The sequence below is a fragment of the Hemitrygon akajei genome, chromosome 6 (genome assembly GCF_048418815.1).
Source record: "Hemitrygon akajei chromosome 6, sHemAka1.3, whole genome shotgun sequence".
NCBI classification, from domain to species: domain Eukaryota; kingdom Metazoa; phylum Chordata; class Chondrichthyes; order Myliobatiformes; family Dasyatidae; genus Hemitrygon; species Hemitrygon akajei.
In genome coordinates, this window is record NC_133129.1 from 185,028,855 (window position 1) to 185,055,422 (window position 26,568).

The 26,568-nt window shown below is 47.1% G+C and overlaps 1 protein-coding gene across 2 annotated transcripts in view; it reads left to right on the forward strand.

Annotated features, from left to right (window-relative positions):
- The window catches only part of LOC140729758 (polypeptide N-acetylgalactosaminyltransferase 18-like), a 98,761-nt gene that overhangs the window by 16,516 nt on the left and 55,677 nt on the right, over window positions 1–26,568 (forward strand). For both annotated transcript variants that reach the window (XM_073049949.1, XM_073049950.1), the window contains exons 2-3: window positions 17,346–17,541; window positions 21,583–21,749. In XM_073049949.1, the coding sequence (XP_072906050.1) occupies window positions 17,346–17,541; window positions 21,583–21,749 (363 nt within the window). The remainder of the gene's footprint in view (window positions 1–17,345; window positions 17,542–21,582; window positions 21,750–26,568) is intronic.

The window sequence follows — 26,568 nt, forward strand, 5'->3', positions numbered from 1 at the left end:
GATGAAGGGCTGATGGGAGAGGAGAGTGGACTACAGGAGAAATGGAAGGAGGAGGGGTGCCAGGGGAGATAACGGGCAGGTGTGATGGGAAAAGACAAGGGGTGGGAGTGGAATCAGTGGTGAATGGAAGAACTAAGGGAAGAGGAAGAAATCCTTCAACACAAAAACCTTTTTCTCCAATCAGCTGAAGACCGTGATCAGACTTGTATTGAGGTGGGGGAATATCATAGCCTTTCAGTCACCACTGGTGTTCCACAATGGGGGCAAAGTTTAACACCTCTAACCACGTCATTGAGAGTGGCAAAACAAGTTCTCCGCCACTTGCTGGGGAGTTGTAAGACATAGGAGCAGAATGAGACCGTCTCACCCACTGAGCCGGCTTCACCATTCCATCATGACGAGACCTTTTTCCCCTCAGCCCCACTCCCCGGGACCCCCCCCCCCCCCCGTAAACACTGACACACTCCCCGGGACCCACTGTGAACACCGACACACTCCCTGATACACCGTGTAAATACCGATATACTCCCCGAGACTCACTGTAAATACCAATACACTCTCCGGGACCCCTGTAAATACCAGCCCTGCCCCCCCCACCCCCATAAAACCTGACAAACACACTGAATGCCCTGTAACACAAGAACATCAGACACAGGCAATCTGGCCCCTCGAGTCTGCTTGGTCCTTCAATATGACATTTTAACTCTGGGAAAAGATACTGTCTGTCTACTCTGTCTGTGTCTGATAAAACTCTGAGTTCTCACCTCAGCCTCTGCCATTCCAGAGTAAACAACACAAGTTTGTACAACCTCTCATTATAGCCCGTGCCCTCTAATGCAGGCAGCATCCTGTTGAACTGCTCCTGCACCCTCTCCAAAACCCCAACATCCTCCCCACGATGGGGCGACCAGAGTTGTATACAATACTCCAGAAGCGGTCTAACCAGAGTTTTACTAGACAACGGGGTGACCCGTTGGGGCACCCTTTGAGAGAAGGGTAGTACAGTCTGATGTGACCAGAATGAGCATTACATTTTCCTGAATGCTATTGGTATTGCTTTGCTTTGGAAATTGAAGAAGAAAACCTCAGTTTATTCAAGAAGACCGACGTGTAGCAATCAAAAATAGCTCCTCCTCGTTTCACAAAGGACACTTTTGACGGCATCATTTCTCGTTGATCTGCCAAGGCACAAGGGTGTGCCTCTCGTTGTCATTCTGGAGACGTGCAGCCCTTTCCTCCCCCGTCTCTTCATCTCTTCTGCTGTTTGTCTCTGATCTTGGAGACGTGCATTTCTCAGCTCCTTTGCCCCTTCCTCTCTCCTCCTCCTGTACCCGTTGTTGTCATTCTGGAGACATGCATGCCTCTCCTCCTCTGTCTCTTCCTCTCTCATCTTTTTTGTCCTGACTCCTTGATCCTGGAGTCGAGCGGCCCTGGCCTCATCCGGTTCTTGTTCTCTCCCTCTCCTTGCTGCTTGGTGTCATCTCTTGACCATGATGGCCCCCTTCTCTTTCCACGTAGCATAATTAGGCTGACCATATTTTTTTTACCCGAATGCTGGATAGAAGATACGAAGCAGTAACACCAAAGCCTCCAGGATGCTGATTATTCTTGATGATGTGGTTGGTGCTCTCCTAAGTGGATGGGATATAGTCACCGCTGTCCTTTGACTGCAGCAAAGGGTTTGATGGGTGTCTCGAAGTACGCCATTACAATAAGATTTAATTATCTCTTATTGATGGGTGGCAGTTAGATCTGTCCCAATCCTGCACATGCTGATGGTGATATGTGACCGCTCGAAATCGAGCTGCCCTGCCCTTTTGCTCCGGTTGGTGTTGCTGCTGAGGCTGGCTATGCGCGTGCGTCTTGGTGTCGCGTCGCGGTTTCCATCATGGCTGACATTGGGTGAAAGTGGGGGCTGTTGATTTTGGCGAGTGAGCAATTTTATATGAATATATAACCCTGAACTTTGCCTGCATTCTGTAAGTTAGTGCATTTTAAGTCAATTTAGCCAAAAATAGTGCCGCTGTAATGCACCGTTTGCGCTAATTGGAGTTCACAAACAGACAGGGCATGAGAGTTTTAGTAGCATATAGATAGATAAAGCTGCAACATAACTTCCTGAATTTTGAACTCAGTGCCTCGATTAAAAAAGGCAAGCAAGCCTTCTTTACCACCTCACCGACCTGTGTAGCCACTTTCAGCGGGCTGTGGCCATGGATCGCTGGATTTCTCTGGACCTCAACACTCCACAGGGACTGACCCTTTACATTTGATCTCACAAAGTGCAAGTTGTCCTTGCGTTTGTTGAATTATCGTCTAAATGCCTCATTTGTCTGTGGTGGTCCCTCTGTCTAACCTGGTCGAAGCTTTCGTGTGTCTCCAGAATTGGACCTTGTGCCATTGCCGTGTGGGATCAGAGTCAGCTTTGTTACCACTGACGTACATCATGAAATTTGTTCTGTGGCAGCCGTACAGTGCAATACATGAAAAAACTCTGAGAATGTATAGAGAAAAGTACAAAAAAGAGAGCGACATAGTAAGGTGGGGTTCATGGGCCTTTCAGAAAACTGGTGGTGGAGGGGAAGAAGATGTTCATATATTATTGCCCTTAAATTCACTTGGTCTGTCTCTGACACCTCTCTTTCCTTTCTCGATCTCTCTGTCTGCATCTCTGGAGACAAACTCTCTCCAGATGTCTTCTATAAACCTACCAATTCTCATGGTGATCTTGACAATACCTCTCTCCCCACCCACCCCCCCCCCCCCCCCCCGGTCTCCTGTGAAAATGCTTCACAGGAAAATGTTCCTTCACCTCTGCTGTATCTGTTCCCAGGATGAGGCTTTCCTTTCCGGGACATCAGAGAATTTTTAAAGAACCGGGTTTCCCTTCCTCCACCATCGATGCTGCCCTCACCTACGTCTCCTCTATTTTCCAGACACCTGTGCTCACCCCAGTTTTCCAGCATCTGCAGAATCTGTTGTGTCCGAACACCATTTCCACCAATCACGTCACCCACCCAACCACCTTCTCCATCACCTGGTCTCACCTATCACCTGCCAGCATGTACTCCTTCCGCTCTCCCCCACCGCCTTATTCTGGCTTTTGCCCCTTCCTTTCCAGTCCTGATGAAAGATCTTAGCCAGAAATGTCGACTGGTTATTCCTCTCCATAGATGCTGCCTGACCTGCTAATTCCTCCAACATTTAGTGTGTGTTGAGCAGGATTTAAAGACATCAACAAAACAACTGACCCTTTGGCCCATCTGTTCCATGCTGACCAATATCCCCATCTAAGATGGTCTCAGCCTGTGTTTGGTGCATATCCCTCTAAACTCGGGGTTCCCAACGTGGACCCCTCAGTTAATAGCAGGAGTCCATGGTATAAAGAGGTTGGAAACCCCTGCTCTAAACCTTGTACACGTCCTACCCATGTACCTGTCCAAGTGCCTTGATAACTTCCTCTGGCAGATTGTTCCATATATGTACCTACCTCCCCCGGGTTAAAAAATGCCCCTCTGATTTTGATTAAGTCTTTACTGTCTTGCCTTTAACTTATGCTCTCTCAGTTCTTGTTTCCCCAACCCCGGGGAAAAGGCTGGGTGCATTCACCCTATCTATACCCTCATAATTTTATACACTTCTACAAGATCTCCGACGTTCCAACGGATAAAGTCCCGTTCTGCTCAAATTCTTTCCGTAACTCAGTCCCTCGAATCCCAGCAATGTCTTTATAAATCTCTGCACTCTTTCCAGCTTAATGGCATCTTTCCAGTGTGGGCTTACAAGTGGCATGTACATCTGCAACATAACATCCCAATCTCTCTAGACAATGCCAACTGTACCAAGCACAATCTGGTCTCTACTCTCTGGGTAGGGTGGAAGTCATGGTAAGGAAAGGATAGCCAGGGGCCGTTGTAGTCAAGCAAGACCTTTGAAGTGAGACTGCCGGAGATACCTCTGCTTACCACTGATGAGATCGTGTACACTCAAGCCAAACAAGTGAGGCTTCTGTCGGGAGACTTTTCCAGAAAGTCTTCCAAAAACTTAGCGTCAATTACACAATAGGGGATGCCAGGGACAGATGAGATAATAGGAGGTGCAACATACCAACAGCTAAGGTTCTATTGTCTTTACTAACTTCAGAATAACATGGGCTGTTTGCTTGAAGTTTGGTTGATTTTATCAATTCTGTGAATGGCATTTGATCTTGCGAGTAAGGAATTCAAACATTTACAATTTATAATGATCAATAGCTATAATTGATAAGTCAATTCTGTATAAAAATAGCAGTTTGCTGTTCAGACTTCTGGACAGTGTGTGTAACTGGGGCCACGCTGTTCTCCTTGTGCACAGGTAAATAAAGTGTGTTTGAGTTTTAACAATGCGCGTGCTCTGGGCTCAGTTTTATTGATGATGGCATTTACTTCAACAGGAGGATGTGATTACACGGGAAAGGCTGCAAAGGTTCTCTGGATCTGAGCATTTTGGTTAAAAGGAGAGATTTGATTAGCTGAGTTTAGGATCAGAGGAAGGTGCAGGGTGACCTGACAGAGGCATACAAAAAGGGACAGGTAAGGAGGATAGTAAGAATCTTTTATCTGTCTGGAGCAAGATGGCAGAGGTTTAAGGTAAGAGGTAGAGGCTTCGAACTCTGTCATGCACAGTCCCGTCCAGCTACGAAATGACGACGGTTGGGCATGGGGCCAGCAACCTCATGCCGTAAAATCCAAAGCGACAGAAACACTAGAGGAAGCTCCAAACACCTCACCTCTGTCAGGAAGGACACACAGGCTACACCTGGAAAAGACTGGCCCAGGACTCTCCCAAGTCTGGCTCGCTGCTGTCACTCCCCATTATGGGTGTTAGGTTAACGAAGGGGTTATGAGAAGATCAAAGGAGGAATATTTGTACCCAGAAGGTGGTTAGAGTCAGGATTGTTCAGCCTGAGAGGGTAATACAGACCAAATCTCATACCACATCCGTAAAGCATCTGGGCAAGTACATGAATCACCAGTAAAGACCATCCAGGCAATGGAAATGGAATTCATGCTGAATACAGGGGTTGGCATGGACATAGTGGGCTGAACAGCCTGCTCCTGCACTGTACTGGTGTATAAATTATCAAGGCAGGGAAGGCTATGGACTGGATTGATAAATACAAAAGCTAGTATGAGCATAGTGGGCTGAATGGCCTGTTACTTTGTTGTATGACTGTGGCTGGATGGTGGGATGGAACTGCTGGGATACTGGCTCACATCCAGTTGTACTGACCCAAAAATACATCTGGCTCAGTGCCAGATGTTTGTTAAGAACCATGGGAGGATTTATTTTGTTGAAAACAACCAGAATCAGGTTCATTATCAATGACATATGTCACGAAATTTCTTGTTTTGTGGCAGCTGTGCAGTGCAAATATATAAAATTATTTAAAAATTGCAGACTAAGCAGGCCAAGAAAAGAAATTGCTAGGAAGGACACGTTGATGCAGTCACAGAGAAGCCATGACAGTGGCGTTATTTCATTAGCAGTTTGAGGAGGGTTGGTATGTCACCAAAGACACTCACAAATTTCTACAGATGCACTGTGGAGAGCATTCTGACTGGCTCATCACCATCTGGTATCTGGGGGAGGGGCACTCCGCAGGATCGGGAAAAGCTGCAGGAAATTGTAAACTCTACCAGTTCCATCATGGGCACTAGCCTCCCCAGCATCGAGGACATCTTCAAAAGACGATACCTCAAAAGGGCAGCATCCAACATTAAGGACCCCTATCACCCAGGACATGCCCTCTTCTCATTGCTACCATCAGGAAGGAGGTACAGGAGCCTGAAGACACACACTTACTGATCCAGCGACAGCTTCTTCCCCTCTACCATCAGATTTCTGAATGGACAATGAACCTGTGAACAATACGTCAGAATTTTTTCCATCTTTTTTTGTACTATTATTTAATTCATTTTTATATGTAGCTCTTATTATAATTTATAGTTTTTAATTTTATGAGTTGCAACGTGCGGTTGCCACAAAACATTTCACAGCGTGTGTATGTGGGTGATATTAAACCGGATTCTGAATCGTGTTCACGGTCAGTTCAGGACGTTGGGTGTATTTAAGGCAGAGCTTCATCGGCTCTTCATTGGCCACGGCATCAAAGGTTACGGGGAGAAGGCTGGGGAATGGGGCTGAGATGCAGAAAAAAGGATCAGCCGTGATTGAATGATGGAGCAGACTCAATGGGTAACTGAACTAATTCTGCTCCTATGTCTTATGGTCTTATGAACAGCCGAAATGACACCATTGAGGACCACAGCATTGTTGAGATGCATATGTGTTGCATCACTGGGTCACACGCAGGCAGGAGGCAGTGTCTGTATTCCAAATGGACATCGTTCTATTCTAAACGTGGGGTTACATTAGCCACCCTCCAATCCTCAGGAACTAATCCAGAATCTAAGGAGTTTTGAAAAATTATCACTAATGCATCCACTATTTCTTGGGCTACTTCCTTAAGCACTCTGGGATGCAGACTATCTGGCCCTGGGGCTTTATCTGCCTTTAATCCCTTCAATTTACCTAACACCACTTCCCTACTAACATGTATTTCCCTCAGTTCCTCCATCTCACTAGATCCTCGGTCCCTTACTATTTCCGGAAGATTATTTATGTCCTCCTTAGTGAAGACAGAACCAAAGTAGTTATTCAATTGGTCTGCCATGTCTTTGTTCCCTATGATCAATTCACCTGTTTCTGACTGTAAAGGACCTACATTTGTCTTGACCAATCTTTTTCTTTTCACAAAGCTTTTACAGTCAGTTTTTATGTTCCCTGCCAGCTTTCTCTCATAATCTTTTTTCCCTTTCCTAATTAAGCCCTTTGTCCTCCTCTGCTGGTCTCTGAATTTCTCCCAGTCCTCAGGTGTGCCGCTTTTTTTTGCTAATTTATATGTTTCTTCTTTGGACTTGATACTATTCCTAATTTCCCTTGTCAGCCACGGGTGCACTACCTTCCCTGGTTTATTCTTTTGCCAAACTGGGATGAACAATTGTTGTAGTTCATCCATGTGATCTTTAAATGCTTGCCATTGCATATCCACCGTCAACCCTTTCCAGTATCATTTGCCAGTCTATCTTAGCTAATTCACGTCTCATACCTTCAAAGTTACCCTTCTTTAAGTTCAGAACCTTTGTTTCTGAATTAACTATGTCACTCTCCATTTTAATGAAGAATTCCACCATATTATGGTCACTCTTACCCAAGGGGCCTCGCACGATAAGATTGCTAACTAACCCTTCCTCATTGCTCAATACCCAATCTAGAATGGCCTGCTCTCTAGTTGGTTCCTGTGTGTGACTGTTGGTACTGTGTTTTGTGGCTTGACCCCAGAATAATGTTCATTTGGCTGTATTCATGAGTATCCACACATGGTTGAATGACAATTAAGCTTGAATTCAATTGAACTGAATTGATTGGAGGGAGGGAGGAAGGATACATGAGATGAAGAGTCTTTGAAAGTGAGTCCATATGTTTTGGGAACATTCAGTGATGGGGTGAGTGAAGTTATCCCCTCTGTTTGAGGAGTAATAACTGTTCCAGAACCTGAGGCTCCTGGACCTTTTTCCTGATGACAGCAGTGAGAAGAGAGCATGGCCTGGGTGGTGGGGTCCCTGATGACAGCAGTGGGAAGAGAGCATGGCCTGGGTGGTGGGGGTCCCTGATGACAGCAGTGAGAAGAGAGCATGGCCTGGGTGGTGGGGGTCCCTGATGACAGCAGTGAGAAGAGAGCATGGCCTGGGTGGTGGGGGTCCCTGATGACAGCAGTGGGAAGAGAGCATGGCCTGGGTGGTGGGGGTCCCTGATGACAGCAGTGAGAAGAGAGCATGGCCTGGGTGGTGGGGGTCCCTGATGACAGCAGTGAGAAGAGAGCATGGCCTGGGTGGTGGGAGTCCCTGATGACAGCAGTGAGAAGAGAGCATGGCCTGGGTGGTGGGGGTCCCTGATGACAGCAGTGAGAAGAGAGCATGGCCTGGGTGGTGGGGGTCCTGATGGCAGCAGTGGGAAGAGAGCATGGCCTGGGTGGTGGGGGTCCCTGATGACAGCAGTGAGAAGAGAGCATGGCCTGGGTGGTGGGGGTCCTGATGGCAGCAGTGAGAAGAGAGCATGGCCTGGGTTGTGGGGGTTCTGATGACAGCAGTGAGAAGAGAGCATGGCCTGGGTGGTGGGGGTCCCTGATGACAGCAGTGAGAAGAGAGCATGGCCTGGGTGGTGGGGGTCCCTGATGACAGCAGTGAGAAGAGAGCATGGCCTGGGTGGTGGGGGTCCCTGATGACAGCAGTGAGAAGAGAGCATGGCCTGGGTGGTGGGGGTCCCTGATGACAGCAGTGAGAAGAGAGCATGGCCTGGGTTGTGGGGGTCCCTGATGACAGCAGTGAGAAGAGAGCATGGCCTGGGTGGTGGGGGTCCCTGATGACAGCAGTGAGAAGAGAGCATGGCCTGGGTGGTGGGGGTCCCTGATGACAGCAGTGAGAAGAGAGCATGGCCTGGGTGGTGGGGGTCCCTGATGACAACAGTGAGAAGAGAGCATGGCCTGGGTGGTGGGGGTCCTGATGACAGCAGTGGGAAGAGAGCATGGCCTGGGTGGTGGGGGTCCTGATGACAGCAGTGAGAAGAGAGCATGGCCTGGGTGGTGGGGGTCCTGATGACAGCAGTGAGAAGAGAGCATGGCCTGGGTGGTGGGGTTCCTGATGACAGCAGTGAGAAGAGAGCATGGTCTGGGTGGTGGGGGTCACTGATGACAGCAGTGAGTAGAGAGCATGGCCTGGGTGGTGGGGGTCCCTGATGACAGCAGTGAGAAGAGAGCATGGTCTGGGTGGTGGGGGTTCCTGATGACAGCAGGGAGAAGAGAGCATGGCCTGGGTGGTGGGGGTCCCTGATGACAGCAGTGAGTAGAGAGCATGGCCTGGGTGGTGGGGGTCCCTGATGACAGCAGGGAGAAGAGAGCATGGCCTGGGTGGTGGGGGTCCTGTTGACAGCAGTGAGAAGAGAGCATGGCCTGGGTGGTGGGGGTCCCTGATAGCAGCAGTGAGAAGAGAGCATGGCCTGGGTGGTGGGGTCCCTGATAGCAGCAGTGGGAAGAGAGCATGGCCTGGGTGGTGGGGGTCCTGTTGACAGCAGTGAGAAGAGAGCATGGCCTGGGTGGTGGGGGTCCCTGATAGCAGCAGTGGGAAGAGAGCATGGCCTGGGTGGTGGGGGTCCCTGATGACAGCAGTGAGAAGAGAGCATGGCCTGGGTGGTGGGGTCCCTGATGACAGCAGTGAGAAGAGAGCATGGCCTGGGTGGTGGGGGTCCCTGATGACAGCAGTGAGAAGAGAGCATGGCCTGGGTGTTGGGGTCCCTGATGACAGCAGTGAGAAGGGAGCATGGCCTGGGTGGTGGGGGCCCTGCTTGCTTGTGACCGTGCGCCTGGGAGATGTCGAAATGGTGATGCACTGGGCTGTATCCACTACTTTTTGTAGGCTTACCAGGTCATGATACAACCAGATTGTACAAGGTCGTGAAGACAGGAAAAGGCTGTACAAAAACAAGATGTTAATGCAATAGACACGGAATTCTGCAGATGCTGGAAATCCAGAGTAACACACACAAAATGCTGCAGGAACTCAGCAGGCCAAGAGCATCGATGGAAAAGAGTAAACAGTCGACATTTTGAGCCGAGACCCTTCATTGGGATTGGAAAGGAAGGGGGAAGACAGCAGGTGGAGGATGGGGAAGGAGGACAGATTGGCAAGTGATAGGTGAGACCAGGTCAGAGGATGGTAGGTGGGGAGCGGTTAGAAGCTGGGAGTGGAGGGGTGGAAGGTGGAATCTGATAGGAGAGGAGAGGTGATCATGTAGTGTGTGGGTGACCACGTGGTCAAAGAGCCAGAGATCACAGAGAGGCAGCAGTGAAACTTCCCTCCACAGATGCTGCCTGACCTGTCGAGTTTTTCCAGTGTAATGGAATAGGGAACACTACAGCACAGTACAGTCCCTTCAGCCCACAATATTGTGCCGACCTTTTAACCTACTCTAAGAGCAATCTAACCCTTCCCTCTTACGTAGCCCTCCGTTTTTCCATCATCCGTGTGCTAAGAGTCTTTTAAATGTCCCTCATGTATCTGCCTCTATCACCACCCCTGGCAGGGCGTCCCACACACCCACTGTTGTTGCACGCGTGAGGTCACTGGAGAAAAGTATTGGTAGTACGAAGCAGCTTCTTTATTTGACAACACGAGGTGCAGCAGGCACAATACGGGGATGCTGTCAGTCAAAGGAGTGCCTATGCCCAGCACTAAACTCTTTTTATGTGCGAAAGGACAAAGGAGATTCACAACGGTTCAAACAAATCCATATTTACATCTTCCCACCGTCATGCCGAACAAATCCGTATTTACAATCTTCGCACCATCACGCCAAACACAAGTGCTAATCACTGTCTCATCCGTGCATTGGAATGGTGAGTGGACTCGTGTATTTGCAGACCGTCAGCTACGTGCCTGGCTGGTCTCTGAACCTGTTCAGAGCTGCATTAAAATCAAATCCACAATGCATATTCAGATGTAAAGACTGGCAGCCAATGTCATTTGCTAAATGTGAATGTGCTAAACCCAGAAATCGCTCTTACACTCACCACTCTCTGTTTAAACAAAAGCTTACCTCTGACATCCCCCTACACTTTTTCCAATCTTCCAATTACCTCAAATTTCACCCCCCCCCCCCCATGTGATTCATTTTGACTCTGGGACAAAGTCCCTGACTGTCCACTCAACCAATACGTATCTCGTATCATCTTGAACACCTCTGTGGAGTCTCCTGTCATCTCCCTTCGCTCCAAAGAGAAAAGCTCCAGCTCACTCAACCTGTCCTCTTAAGACACACTGTCTAATCCAGGCAGCATCCTGGTAAATCCCCTCTGCACCCTCTCTAATCCAGGCAGCATCCTGGTAAATCCCCTCTGCATCCTCTCCAAAGCTTCCACATCCTTCCTACAATTAGGCGACTGGAACTGAACACAATATTCCAAGTGTGCTCCAACCAGGGTTTTATGGAGGTTTTTTGTTCTATGTTGGGTTTTCAGAATCCGCAGATTTTTTGAGATTCAGGAACCTGAGTTGTGGCGTCTCATCTCCATTAGCCATTGACGATTCTGAAGACAGTGCAGAGAGAGAGAGAGAGTGGGACAGTGGGTGGGCCGAACTGTACATCTTTAATCAGCCTGAGACCTGGGAGGGATTTCTTTTCCCATCTCCCTGGCCGCAGGCTGTGAGCAAAACATCGCAGCCTTGTAACACCAGTGGGGCGTGACTGTCCTGCAGTCTTTACCCAGCACCTCTGCCTGTGAGGTGTTGCTGATGACGATGAGAGGGGAAGGGAGGCTATTTTTCTGTAAATTCAGTCACATGCAATAGATTTTAAATGTCAGGTTCAGATTTCTTTATCACGTACATCAAAACATACAGTGAAAAGAGCTTTTCTCATTGGAGGATGAACATTGACTGAATAGAGGTGTACAAGATAATAAGAGGCATAGATCGAGTGGACAGCCAGAGACTTTTCCCCAAGGCAGAAATGCCCAATGCCAGGGGCATAACTTTTAAGATGATTGGAGGGAAGTGTTGGGGGTGTCAGAACAGGTTCTTTACACAGAGAGTGGTGGGTGCATGGAGCGACCTGCTGAGGTGCTGGTAGAAGCAGAGACATTTAAGAGAGTCTTAGACACGTGGATGATAGAGAAAGAAAGATTATGTGGGAGGGAAGGAGTAGATTGATCTAAGAAGTAGGTTAAAGGATCAGTATGACATCATGGGCTGAAGGGCCTGTACTGTGCTACTCACACAGAGTGCTGGAAGAACTCAGCAGGCCAGGCAGCATCTATGGAAGAAAAGCACAGTCGATGCTTCAGGCCGAGACTCTTCCAACTGTACTGTGCTGTAGTGTTCTGTGTTCTCTGTGCTTGGAGCAGCCCACAACTGTAGCCACACATTCTAGTGCCAACATGCCATGTCAAAAGTAATAATAACCATCAGATAAAACATCTAAGGATATATGGTCATCAATGAAACAGGGTTCGGCACTGCACGCGGGCATATGCAATTCCGATAAGAGTACACACCACTACACTTAAATGAGAGCACAGCCCAGGAAAACGAAGAGATTATCTCTACAGAAGGAAAAGTTAACCCATGGAAGAGCAGGACTCTCCATGGAGAGCATCCCCACAATCTGAGCAGACTCGATGTCAACAAGGAAGTGTCAAACTCCCGGCTCAGAGTTGGAGACCTCTTCCCAAAAACATTGTGGCATTACGGGGCCAGGTGCTTAACAAAAGAAAAATCAAAAATGCCAAATAAAGACCAACAAATTCAAGATGATAAATGCAGAAAATGCCGAGAGAAACCAGAAACAACCCAACACAACCAAGTAGCCAACATCGTCTTGCTTTATAATACAAACTCATAAAAGACACCATACCTTACTATAAACACAAGCCTGATCCCGTTTTAGAGTCCGAATCCTACAAATTATGTTACAGCCGATCCATTTTTACAGATAGGTCAATCCATAATAACTGTCTGCATATAATACTATCCAATAAACAACCAAGAACAACTTAGTAGATATAGCCATTCCAAACACACACGACAGACAGAAGAACACCAGAAATATGCTGAACTAAAAGAGGAAATTGAAAGACTATGGAACAGGAACAGGGTATATCTTGTCCCAATAGTAATATCTACAACTGGTGTTATCCCAAAGTCACTACACAACAGCATTAAACAACTAGGCCTACACAGCAATATCTATGTAAATCTCCGGAAAGCCACAGCACTAAACACCACTTGACTAGTCTGAAAGTTCTGAGCAAAGGAGAAATTAGTGTGTTTACCTATGCCCGTACCTCAGGTTTTTCCAGCTTGAGCTGAGAAAAAATAAAAGTAATAATGATAATAATAAAAGGATGCTGGAATTTTTAAATACAACAGAATGAAGAGGAATGTTAAATGAACAAAATGCTGGAAACGCTCAGCAGGTCAGGCAGTGTCTGCAGTGGGAAAATGGATTCCAGCATTTCAGCAGAAATAATTTGGTACAAAACAGAAAAGTTGGAATGAGCTTCTCTGGTATTCTTTTGGTTTTGTTTCACGACTAGCTTCTGCTCCCTTTCAGGTTGAAGACTTCTAGGCTGTCCAACAATTTCTTTGGTACCCTAACATCAGGTAGGAGGTGCAAACCCAAGACTCATTTTCTTGTGGGCAGTCAGACTGAATGCGAAGAAACAGAATAGAATTAATGAACAATTACACATAGCACAATGGACAACCAATGTGCAAAAGACAACAAACTGCAAACACAAAAATATAAAAAATAATAATAAATAAGGAATATATTAATAAGTATCAAGAACATGAGTCCTTGAAAGTGAGTCCTTAGGCTGTAGGACCAACTCAGTTTTGGGATGAGTGGTTAGCCCCTCTGGTTCAAGAACCTCTTGGTTGAGGGGTAATAGCTGTTCCTCAACCTGTTGGTGTAGCCCCTGAGGCTCCTGTACCTTCTTTCTGATGGCAGCAGTGAGAAGAGAGCATGTCCCGGGTGATGGTGGTTCGTAATGATGGTCACTGTTTTCTGTGACAGTAGATAATCGTTGGTGGAGAGGCCTTTACCCGTGACAGACTGGGCTGTATCCAGTACTTTTTGCAGGGTTTTCTGTTCAAGGGCATTGGTGTTTCCGTACCAGGCTGAAATGCAGCCGGTCAATATACTCTCCACTACACATCTGTAGAAGTTTGCCAAAGTTTTAAATGTCATGCCGAATCTTCGCCAACTCCTAAGGAAGTAGAGGCGCCACCATGCCCGTTTTGTGACGGCACTTAAGTGCTGGGTCCAGGACAGATCGTTTGAAATGATCTGCTGGAAATCATGACCAACAGCCTGGTTAGCGATGTGGGTGCCCTCCACTGCACTGGAATTTGTACATGTAACACCCTGGGAAAGGTTTCACTGGTCTTTCTGCAGAAGCAGTGTTTGGGTTATAGTTAGAGATTATGGGTGCTTTGCGATGAGAGCTGTCCGATGAGGGGAGTGTGTTTTTGTGTTGTGTAACTGACCCAGTGTGAACTGGGTCCTTTTTGTTTGGCGGAAGATGCTGGAAAGAATCGGTCGTAGGATACGACCCAGTGGGAAACCTGATGGATTGTGGGCGACGTTCGGAAGATGGTGCGTGCTTTCACGTTGACGGTGGGCCCAGTGCGTGAGCGACAGAGAAGTTCAAGATGAGCTCCTGCTTGTGCACATTTGACTGTTTAATTAGAATGGGCCCTTTGGGTCGTTTTCTTTCTTTTCTTTATTAAGTAAGATTCATAAATATAATTCTTTTAATCATATGCAGTGTGCTGTCCGCTGTTTCTGGGCACTGAGTTGTAACGGTAGCAACTTGCACAGCACTGACACAAACCGGGGTTTGGGGTGGGAGAGCCGTTTCAATCTCACGAGTTTGGCGGGACCGGAGTGTGCCTTCCCTGGACTTACGCAGCCAAGGAAACCGGATGTTTTCACACAGAATCTGGACTCTCTGGTTGCTTCACTCACTGGGAGCCAGCAATAGTTGTTCAGAGATGTTGAAGGCTGAGTCATGGAATTCTCTCCAAAAATCCCTGTATACGTGCCTCTCTCAGGCTGGGAGAGACTGGAATTAGAGGTCATGGGTTAAAGGAGAAATATTTAAGGGGAATCTGAGCAAGAGCGTCTTCACTCAGAGGGCAGTGAGAGCATGGAATGACAGTGGTGGATGCAGGTTTGATTTCAACATTTAAGAGAAGTTTATCAGGTATTTATTAGGCACTTGTTAGGTTTATTAGGTATCAGAATCAGATTTAAAATCAGTGGCATATGTGGTGAAATCTGTTGTTTTGTGACAGCAGTACATTGCAAACATAGTAATAAAAACTATGAATTACAAGAAGATATATAATTAATTAAATCACTAGTGGAAGAGTGGGCAAAACAATAGTGAGATAGTGTTCACGGGTTCATTGTCTATTCAGAAATCTGATGGCAGTGGGGAAGAAGCTGTTCCTGAAACGTTGTGTGTGTGTTTTCATGCTCCTTGACGGTAGCAAAGAGAAGAGGACATGTCCTGGGTGATGAGGATCCTTAATGATGAGTGCTGCCTTTCCTGCAGCTTTTTCCGATCCAGTGCCGTGGCCCCTCCCTACCAGACGGTGATGCAGCCAGTTAGAATACCCTTCATGTTCCATCTGTAGAAATTTGTGAATGTGTTTGGTGACATACCAAATCTCCTCAAGCTCCAAATGCAATACGACCACTGTTGTGCCTTCTTTGTAACAACATCAGTGTGTTGGGCCCAGGGTAGATTTTCCGGGGTGTTGACACCCAGGAAATTGAAACTGCTCACCCTTTCCACTTCTGGCCTCTCGATGAGCACTGGTTTGTGTTCCCTTGACTTCCCCTTCCTGAACTGCAGTCAGTTCCTTGATCTTACCGATGCTGGGAGCAAGTTTGTTGTTGCAACACCACTCAACCAGCTGGTCAATCTCACTCCTGTATGCCTCCTTCAAAAGGTTCAAAGGTTCATTTATTATCAGTACACAACTCTAAGATTGTTCTTCTCCACATAGCCAAGGAACAACGTAAAAGCGTGGAGGTCAGTTCAGAGAGAAGCAGTAAAGCCAGTAACACGATCATCAGCCCCCCCCATTCCCCGCACAAAATGTACCAAGAACATCGATCTCCAAACCCCCCACTCCTTCACAAGAAACTAACAAAAACTCAACAAGAACATCAAACCCCTCCCCCACACAAGACACAAAATGAACATCGATCCCCAAACCCCTCCCCCACACAAAACACAACATGAACATCGATCCCCAAACCCCTCCCCCACACAACATGAACATCGATTCCCAAACCTCTCCCCCACACAAAACACAACATGAACATCGATTCCCAAACCCCTCCCCCACACAAAACACAACATGAACATCGATTCCCAAACCCCTCCCCCACACAAAACACAACATGAACATCGATCCCCAAACCGCCTCCCCCACACAAAACACAACATGAACATCGATTCCCAAACCCCTCCCCCACACAAAACACAACATGAACATCGATCCCCAAACCCCTCCCCCACACAACATGAACATCGATTCCCAAACCTCTCCCCCACACAAAACACAACATGAACATCGATTCCCAAACCCCTCCCCCACACAAAACACAACATGAACATCGATCCCCAAACCCCTCCCCCACACAACATGAACATCGATTCCCAAACCTCTCCCCCACACAAAACACAACATGAACATCGATTCCCAAACCCCTCCCCCACACAAAACACAACATGAACATCGATTCCCAAACCCCTCCCCCACACAAAACACAACATGAACATCGATCCCCAAACCGCCTCCCCCACACAAAACACAACATGAACATCGATTCCCAAACCCCTCCCCCACACAAAACACAACATGAACATCGATTCCCAAACCCCTCCCCCACACAAAACACAACATGAACATCGATTCCCAAACCCCTCCCCCACACAAAACACAACATGAACATCGATTCCCAAACCCCTCCCCCACACAAAACACAACATGAACATCGATCCCCAAACCGCCTCCCCCACACAAAACACAACATGAACATCGATCCCCAAACCCCTCCCCCACACAACATGAACACCGATCCCCAAACCCCCCTCTCCTGCACAACAAAACGAAAAGAATAGTGAAAACACAGAATAGAAAAAGCACAAGACCGAAAAGATAAGTCCATGGTCCAAAATCCATGTGCTGAAACCTCAGTAGCATTCACCAGCATTATGGAAAAAGAGAGAATTTGGCACAGCAACAGGTCAGAATGATCCCACCAGCAATCAGAAGACCATCAGCGCTTGCCCTCCGCGTTCCCCTCCGCGTTCCCCTCCGCGTTCCCCTCCGCGTTCCCCTCCATGTTTCAATCTTCCTTGTCGTTTTAATTGGCAAGTAATGGAAGCTTTAATCAGCGCAATGGAGTTGGACATTAGCTCACCCCCCATCTCTAGTACCTTTGCCGTGAGGTTTCTGATCGGTGCTTCCCGGAACCTTCTCGGGGACAGCAAAGAGCTGGATCGCCCAATCTCCAAACTTGCCACCATCGAGGACAGCGGTCCATGTTCGGGTCAACGGGCATCGCCAAAGACCAGGCCAGCGTGAACTAGATGATCAGAATGGCCTGTTTCTGTGCTGTAGTGCTTTGTGGTGATTGCTGATGTGTGTCCTCTGTTTATGTGCCAGAATCTCCAGAGAAGCAGGAGGAGAACGCAGATGCTGAGTCTATCGACAACTCTCCGCTCTTTGCCCAGTGGGGAGACAACCTCCCACCCAAGACACGGCTTGTTGCCTGGAGGAAATTCCAGTACTATGGCTACAACAGTTACCTCAGCGACCAGCTCCCGCTGGACAGGCCCATCCCCGACTTCAGGCCTGATGGGTACGTGGTGACCTCAGCACTGTGTCGGAGTACAAAGAGTAGGAGGGTCTGTCAGTTGGCGATCATGCAGCTTCACTCCACTGGAAATGATGAACTTTATTGATGAAACAAAGGTTGCTGGAGTTGTGGACAGCTTGGAAGGGTTGCTGAAGGTTACAATGGCAGGTTGACAGGATACAGAGCCTGGCTCAGAAGTGGTAGATGGAGTTCAAGCCGGGGAAGTGTGAAGTGATTCAGTTCAGAAGATGGAATGTGAAGGCAGAGTACAAGGTTAATGGCAGGATCTTTAGCTGTGTGGAGGAACAGAGGGGTCTCCCTGGCCATGCCCCTAAGTCCATGCTGCACAAGTTGATAGAATGCTCTCTTGGCCTTCAGTCAGGGATCGAGTTCAAGAGCCACGAGGTAATGTTGCAGTTCTAAAACATCCTGGTTAGGCAACACTTGGAGTATTGTGTTCAGTTCTGGTCACCTCATTATAGGAAGGATATGGAAGCTTCAGAGGAGATTCACCAGGATGCTGCCTGGATTAGAGAGCGCGCCTTATATATATAAACACAAGAATGCAGAGCAACAGACACAACATGCTGGAGGAACACAGCAGGTCAGGCAGCATCTGTGGAAATTAATAAACTGTCGAAGTTTAGGACTGAGACCCTTCGTCAGGACTGGAAAAGAAGGAAATAGAAGCTAGAATAAGAAGATGGGGGGAGGAGTTCAAGCTGGCAGGGCAGGTGAGACGGGGAGGGGGATGAAGTAAGAAGCTGGCAGGGGGCAGGTGAGAGGGGGAGGGGGATGAAGTAAGAAGCTGGCAGGGGGCAGGTGAGACGGGGAGGGGGATGAAGTAAGAAGCTGGCAGGGGGCAGGTGAGAGGGGGAGGGGGATGAAGTAAGAAGCTGGCAGGGGGCAGGTGAGAGGGGGAGGGGGATGAAGTAAGAAGCTGGCAGGGGGCAGGTGAGACGGGGAGGGGGATGAAGTAAGAAGCTGGCAGGGGGCAGGTGAGACAGGGGAGGGGGATGAAGTAAGAAGCTGGCAGGGGGCAGGTGAGATGGGGAAGGGGGATGAAGTAAGAAGCTGGCAGGGGGCAGGTGAGACAGGGGAGGGGGATGAAGTAAGAAGCTGGCAGGGGGCAGGTGAGACAGGGGAGGGGGATGAAGTAAGAAGCTGGCGGGGGGCAGGTGAGACAGGGGAGGGGGATGAAGTAAGAAGCTGGCAGGGGGCAGGTGAGACAGGGGAGGGGGATGAAGTAAGAAGCTGGCAGGGGGCAGGTGAGACAGGGGAGGGGGATGAAGTAAGAAGCTGGCAGGGGGCAGGTGAGACGGGGGAGGGGGATGAAGTAAGAAGCTGGCAGGGGGCAGGTGAGACGGGGAGGGGGATGAAGTAAGAAGCTGGCAGGGGGCAGGTGAGAGGGGGAGGGGGATGAAGTAAGAAGCTGGCAGGGGGCAGGTGAGACGGGGGAGGGGGATGAAGTAAGAAGCTGGCAGGGGGCAGGTGAGACGGGGAGGGGGATGAAGTAAGAAGCTGGCAGGGGGCAGGTGAGAGGGGGAGGGGGATGAAGTAAGAAGCTGGCAGGGGGCAGGTGAGACGGGAGGGGGATGAAGTAAGAAGCTGGCAGGGGGCAGGTGAGATGGGGAGGGGGATGAAGTAAGAAGCTGGCAGGGGGCAGGTGAGACGGGGAGGGGGATGAAGTAAGAAGCTGGCAGGGGGCAGGTGAGACGGGAGGGGGATGAAGTAAGAAGCTGGCAGGGGGCAGGTGAGACGGGGAGGGGGATGAAGTAAGAAGCTGGCAGGGGGCAGGTGAGACGGGAGGGGGATGAAGTAAGAAGCTGGCAGGGGGCAGGTGAGACAGGGAGGGGGATGAAGTAAGAAGCTGGCAGGGGGCAGGTGAGACGGGGAGGGGGATGAAGTAAGAAGCTGGCAGGGGGCAGGTGAGACGGGGAGGGGGATGAAGTAAGAAGCTGGCAGGGGGCAGGTGAGACGGGAGGGGGATGAAGTAAGAAACTGGCAGGGGGCAGGTGAGACGGGGAGGGGGATGAAGTAAGAAGCTGGCAGGGGGCAGGTGAGACGGGAAGGGGGATGAAGTAAGAAGCTGGCAGGGGGCAGGTGAGACGGGAGGGGGATGAAGTAAGAAGCTGGCAGGGGGCAGGTGAGACGGGGAGGGGGATGAAGTAAGAAGCTGGCAAGGGGCAGGTGAGACAGGGGAGGGGGATGAAGTAAGAAGCTGGCAGGGGGCAGGTGAGACGGGGAGGGGGATGAAGTAAGAAGCTGGCAAGGGGCAGGTGAGACAGGGGAGGGGGATGAAGTAAGAAGCTGGCAGGGGGCAGGTGAGACGGGAAGGGGGATGAAGTAAGAAGCTGGCAGGGGGCAGGTGAGACGGGGAGGGGGATGAAGTAAGAAGCTGGCAGGGGGCAGGTGGAAGAGGTAAAAGGATGAAGAAGAAGAAGGAATTAGATGGGAGAGGAGTGTTGACCTTGGGAGAAGGGGATTTTGGAGGAGATCCAGAGGGAGGTGATGGGCAGGTGAGAGGGGAACCAGAATAGGGAACGGAAAAGGAAGAGAGGAAAGAAGGAGGAGGGAGAGAAATTACCAGAAATTTGGGAAACTGATGTTCATGCCGTCAGCTTGGAAGGAATGAGGTGTTGCTCCTCCAACACGAGAATGGCCTCATTGTGGTAGGAGAGGAGGCCATGTCTTATGTCTCTGCCTCTACTGTGACCCTGGTACTTAAAAAACAATTCTATTTAATTTATTTAATATTTTAGAAGTGTATTGTTTTATTTTTATATTCTTATTCTTATTTACTTAATATGTAAAAAGTTTGTTGCACTTTGTGCCAACACACTACAGCAAAGTCCTAATGCAGTGGATTCCAGTTAATTGGGACACGTCAGGACCGGTGCATTTTGGCCCAATTAGGCAATTGCCCCAGTTAGATGAAGTATTGTGGAAATAGGTTAAGGGTATAGGAAAAACCACCATCTAACTGAGTATAATTTGTGTATTTAAATGAAATTCAGAATAAATTGAACAGTACCAAACTTACTACAGTGCTATAAAACTGTGTATTCGTTCCTAATAGTTATTGATGGAGGAATTTATCCAGTGTATCCTGCCATGTTCTTTTGATTGACTGTAAATAAACAAAACCAGTGCAGATTCCTAGTGTAGGTAGTGGGCTGCTGTGGTAAACTATGTATACCTGTCTGGACACGCCCCCCCGCTGACTGCTCCTGTGGCTCCTCCCCCAGACCCCAGTATAAAGGCGATTGGAGGCACTGCTCCTCCCTCAGTCTCCGAGATGCCGTGCTCCCTTTTGCTGCTAATAAAAGCCTATCGTTCACCTCCTGTCTCCGAGAGTTATTGATGGTGCATCAGGTGCCTTCACATAACTTTCAACAATTGCATCCTCCAGATCTTAATTTTCATTGCAACATTCAAGATGATTGTTGATACCTTCAAATTCTTCGTAGGTCCTAAGTTGTTGGAGTAGTGAACTTGTTTCATTTTCACTCCAGGCCGTTTCTGGCATTTCCAAACTTGTGCTTGAAACCGCAGTGAGTAAAACAGTCCTCAATTGCCTTAGTGCTTATTTCTTGCCAACGATCAGTGACGAAAGTCAGTGCCTTGTGAACACAAACAAATGTAACTGATGCAATGTAAAAACTGTTTGCTTCAAGCAATTATAGTGTCCAACGGGCATGCAAGTCCCTGTATCTGAGTCCAGTTAGAAACTGTTTGGGAACAGTCTTCTGCCCCAATTTAGTGGCATAGTGTCCCAAATAAATGAAGAGAATACCAGCTATTTTCTCGATTAGGTTTTGTTCTTTAAGAGTTGTCCCAATTAACCAAAATCCACAAAACATGTAGATGTGAATGTTGAATAAAGTTGATCCATGATCCTGAAGTCAGAATCTGGGAATGTGGCTCCCACTGGGTTTGACTGGTAGGTGGAGGGGTGGTGAGGGCTGGGAACAGTGTACATGAACGCATCTCTCCAGGAGAAGCTGTGAAGTCACATTGCTTTCTCTGGTTGTACCTGTCCAGGTGCAGGAACCTCACCTACCCGACTAACCTCCCTCAGATCAGCGTGGTCTTCATCTTTGTGAACGAAGCCTCCTCGGTGATCCTCCGGTCGATGCACTCGGTGATGTCTAAAACACCAGCCCACCTGCTCAAGGAGATCGTGCTGATCGATGACAACAGCAACAATGGTGGGAACATTGGCTTGTGCTGGGGGCTGTTGACATTTGGGGGCTGTTGATTTACTACCATAAGACATAGGAGCAGAATCTAGCCATTCAGCCTGTTGAGCCTACTCCGCCATTGCTGGTTCATTATCCCTCTAACCCCATTCTCCTGCCTTCTCTCTGTAACTTTTGATGCCCTGAGTAATGAAGAGCCTATCAACCTCTGCTTTAAATATACCCAGTGACTTGGCCTCCAGAACCACCTGTGAAATTCACCACCTTCTGGCTAAAGAAATTCCTCCTCATCTCTGTTCTAAATGGATGTCCCTCTATTCTGAGGCTATGCACTCTTGTCCTCGACTCTCCATAGGTTTCAACCCTCATTCTTCTAAACTCCGGCAAGAACAGGCCCAGAGCCATCAAACGCTTCTCATACATTAACCCCTTCATTCCTAAAATCATTCTCGTGAAGCTCCTCTGGACCCTCTCGAATATCAACACCATAAGGCAAAGGGGCAGAATTAGGCCATTTGGCCCATCATGGCTGATCCATTTTCCCTTTCAGCCCCAATCTCCTGATGCCTTCTCCCTGTAGCCCTTCACACCCTGACTAATCAAGAATCTAAGATTCTTCAATATTTTGGATTTGGACCCATCTTTGTAAAATGGATCAGACTGTTATATAACACAGTAACCCTGAAGCAGCGGTTCAAACTAGTGGTTACATTTCACCTTACTTCTCTCTCAGAAGGGGTACCCGACAGGGTTCCACATTTTCCCCAGTTTTGGAGCCCCTGGCAGCAGCTATCAGAGAGAATGAGAACTTTATAGGGATATCTGTGGAAGGACAGGTTCATAAACTGATCAAGTCAAGTCAAGTCACTTTTTATTGTCATTTCGACCATAACTGCTGGTACAGGACACAGTAAAAAAATTAGACAATGTTTTTCAGGACTATGTTGCTACATGAAACAATACAAAAACTACACTGAACTACATAAAACAACACAAAAAACTATACAAGACTACAGACCTACCCAGGACTGCATAAAGTGCACAAAACAGTGCAGGTATTACAATAAATGATAAACAAGACAATAGGCACAGTAGAGGGCAGTAAGTTGGTGCCAGTCCAGGCTCTGGGTATTGAGGAGTCTGATGGCTTGGGGGAAGAAATTGTTTTATGCAGATGATATTTTATTATTTGTGTCAGACCCCAGTCAGTCGGTGCCATGTCATTTAACATTATAAAATCTTAGTCTAGATTCTCAGGTTATAAGGTTAATTGGACAAAATCGGAAGCACTACTGTTGATTGCTTTTTACCCAGGCCAATTTCACTGGCCAAAGAAGGATATACGATATTTAGGTATTAATTTTCCCCCTCAACTGAAAGATTTAGTAAAGATAAATTTTGATCCATTATTGCAGAGAATTTCCTGATCATCATTGTATTTATCAATGTCGGGGAAAGTAAATGCCTTGAAGATGCATAGCATTCCAAAGGTTAATTATCTGTTCCAATCGTTACCAGTTCAAATCCCATTAACATATTTTAAGCAATTTGATAAAATGATTAAGGCTTTTATTTGGAATGGTAAATGCCCATGCTCAAACTTTAACAAATTACAATTGCCAGTTGAAAGGGGGGGGGGGGCGGGGGCTTAGGTTTGCCAGGGTTAATATACTATTACTATGTCTTTACTCTTAAATATTTAGCACACTGGTCTCTCCCTCCAGAGAGAGCGCCCCCTTGGTTTCGTATTGAGTGTTCTGCTCTTCCTCCCATCCCTCCGTTACAATGTTTGTCTATCAAGTTACCTCCTGAGGCAAGGTCTCACCCAATTGTATCACATATGCATTTGTTCGGGAATAAGGTAGCCAGATTATTTAAATTTAATCCATATTTGAATGAAGCCTCGGGTATCTGGATGAACCCAAAGTTGGGTATTGATAAGTCCCCATTCTTCTGACGGGAATGGCAAGGAAAAGGTATAATTAAATTGGGAGACTTTTATAATGGTAATAGTTTAAAATCTTTTAATGGATTAACCCAACAGTATGGTATCTCTAGGCCACAATTTTGGAGATATCTTCAACTGCATCATTTACTACATACAACTTCTGGTTCTGCACAGCAACCCCCACAAGCTGCTACGATGCTGTGTACTGTACTGGCTGCAGATGGTAAAGGTCACAAAGCCTCAACTTATTATTCAGCTTTAACACAAATCTCCGGGGACAAATTTCTGTTGGGTCTTAAAAGAGCATGGGAAAAAGACCTGAGTGTGACTTTTGAGATGAGGGAGTGGGACAAAATTTGCAAAAATGTCAAGAGATCTGAGGGTGCGCCTTATTCAGTTTAAGATCCTACACCGTTTTTATTGGACTCCAGCAAGGTTACATAGATCAGGGTTGAAAAACACCCCTGAATGCTGGGACTGTGAGGTGGATAAAGGGGACTTAGTACATGCGCTCTGGTCCTGTCCCAGAATTAAAAAATTTTAGATTATGATACATAAGTATATTGGTGAAGTTTTGGGTATTCAACTCCCTTTCTGCCCCAGACTTTTTGTCTTGGGAGACACACTTGAGTTACTTGGGGATAAACACTCTCAAAACTGGATCCAGACAAGTATAATGGTAGGAAAATAAATTATACTTAAAGATTGAAGGAACTTGGGGGGGCCTTCATTTCAAGAGTGGGCCACAGAAATAGCCAAAGTGGCAGCTCTTCAACGCATGTCTTACAAACAGTTTGATAGATTGGACATCTATACACAAAAATGGGGCAAATATTTAGGTTTCCTGGGGGGAAATAGTGGTGAAGCATATTGCAGTCTTTTATGTTATTAGAGGTCTAAATAAACACACATGGTTATTATATTGATATTTATTTCTGCCATGTTTTTATTTTATGGACAATTTTATGTTTTGTAAGCTATGATTCACATAACTTCAACACTGACTCAAGGGTTTGCAGAAAGTTTGTAAAAGAATTCAATAAAATTTAAATCATAAAAAAAGAATCTATCAACCTCTGCCTTAAATATACCCAGTGACTTGGTCTCTACAGCCATCTGTGGCAACAAATTTCACAGATTCACCACCCACTGGCCAAAGAAATTCCTCCTTATCTTTGTTCTAAAAGGAAGCTCCTCTATTCTGAGGCTGTGTCCTCTGGTCTTAGACTCTCCCACCATTTTCCCCACATCCACTCTATCAAGGCTATTCAACATTGGATAGATTTCAATGATGTCACCCTTCATTCTTCTGAATTCTAGTGAATACAGGCCCAGAGCCATCAAATGCTCTTCATATGACAAGCCATTCAATCTTGGAATCATTTTTGTAAACCTCTTTTGAACTCTCTCCAATGTCAGCACATTCTTTCTAAGATAACCTCTCCAATGTCAGCATATCATGCCTTACATAACAGGCCCAAAACTGCTCACAATACTCCCAAGTGAGGCCTCACTAGCGCTTTATAAAGTCTCAACATTACATCCTTGCTTTTATATTCTAGTCCTCTTGAAATGAATGCTAACATTGCATTTACCTTCCTCACCACAGACTCAACCTGCAAATTAACCTTTAGGGAATCCTGCACAAGGACTCCCAAGACCCTTTGCACCTCAGAGTTTTGAATTTTCTCTCCATTTAGAAAATAATCTATCCTTTTATTTCTTCTGCCAAAGTGCATGACCATACACTTCCCGACACTGTATTCCATCTGCCTCTTCTTCGCCCATTCTCCTAATCTGTCTGTCTTTCTGTAGCTCCTCTACTTCTCAAAAGTACCTGCCCCTCCACCTATCTTTATATTATCCGCAAACTTTGCCGTGAAGCCATCGATTCCGTCATCCAAATCACTGACATGTAATGTAAAAATAATCAGTCCCAACACCGATCCCTGTGGAACACCACGAGTCACCAGCAGCCAATGCAAAAAGCTCCCTTTGTTTCCACTCTTTGCCTCCTGCCAATCAGCCACTGCTTTATTCATGATAGAATCTTCCCTGTAATCCCATTGGGTCATAACTTGTTAAGCAACCTCATGTGGCACCTTGTCAAAAGCCTTCTGAAAATCCATGTACACAACATCAACCGATTCTCCATTGTCTATCCTGCTTGTTACTTCTTCAAAGAATTCCGACAGATTTCTCAGGCAAGATTTTTCCTTGAGGAAACCATGCTGACTTTAGCCTATTTTATGATGTGCCTCCAAGTACCCTGAGACCTCATTCTTAATAATGGACTCCCAACATCTTCCCAACCACTGAGGTCAGTCTAACTGGCCGAGAGTTTCCTTTCTTCTGCCTCTCTCCCTTCTTGAAGAGCGGAGTGACATTTGCAATTTTTCAGCCTTCTGGAACTATTCCAGAATCTAGTGATTCTTGAAATATTATTACTAAAGCCTCTACGATCTCTTCAGCCACCTCTTTCAAATCTCTGGGGTGTACACCATCTGGTCCAAGTGACTTACCTACCTCCAGACCTTTCAGTTGCCCAACAACCTTCTCTCAAGTAATGGTATCTTCACTCCCTTCACGATCCTTGACACCTACAACTTCCACCATACAGCTAGTGTCTTCAACAGTGAAGACTGATGCAAAATTCTTATTCACTTCGTCCACCATTTCTTTGTCCTTATTACCAGCTCTCCAGCAACGTTTTCCAGCAGTCTGATACCCACTCTCACCTCTCTTTTACACTATATATCTGAAGAAACTGTTGGTATTCTCTTTAATATTTTTGGCTAGTTTACCTTTGTATTCCATCTTTACTTTCTTAATGACATTTTCAGTTGCTTTAAGTGGTTTTTGAAAGCTTCCCAATCCTCT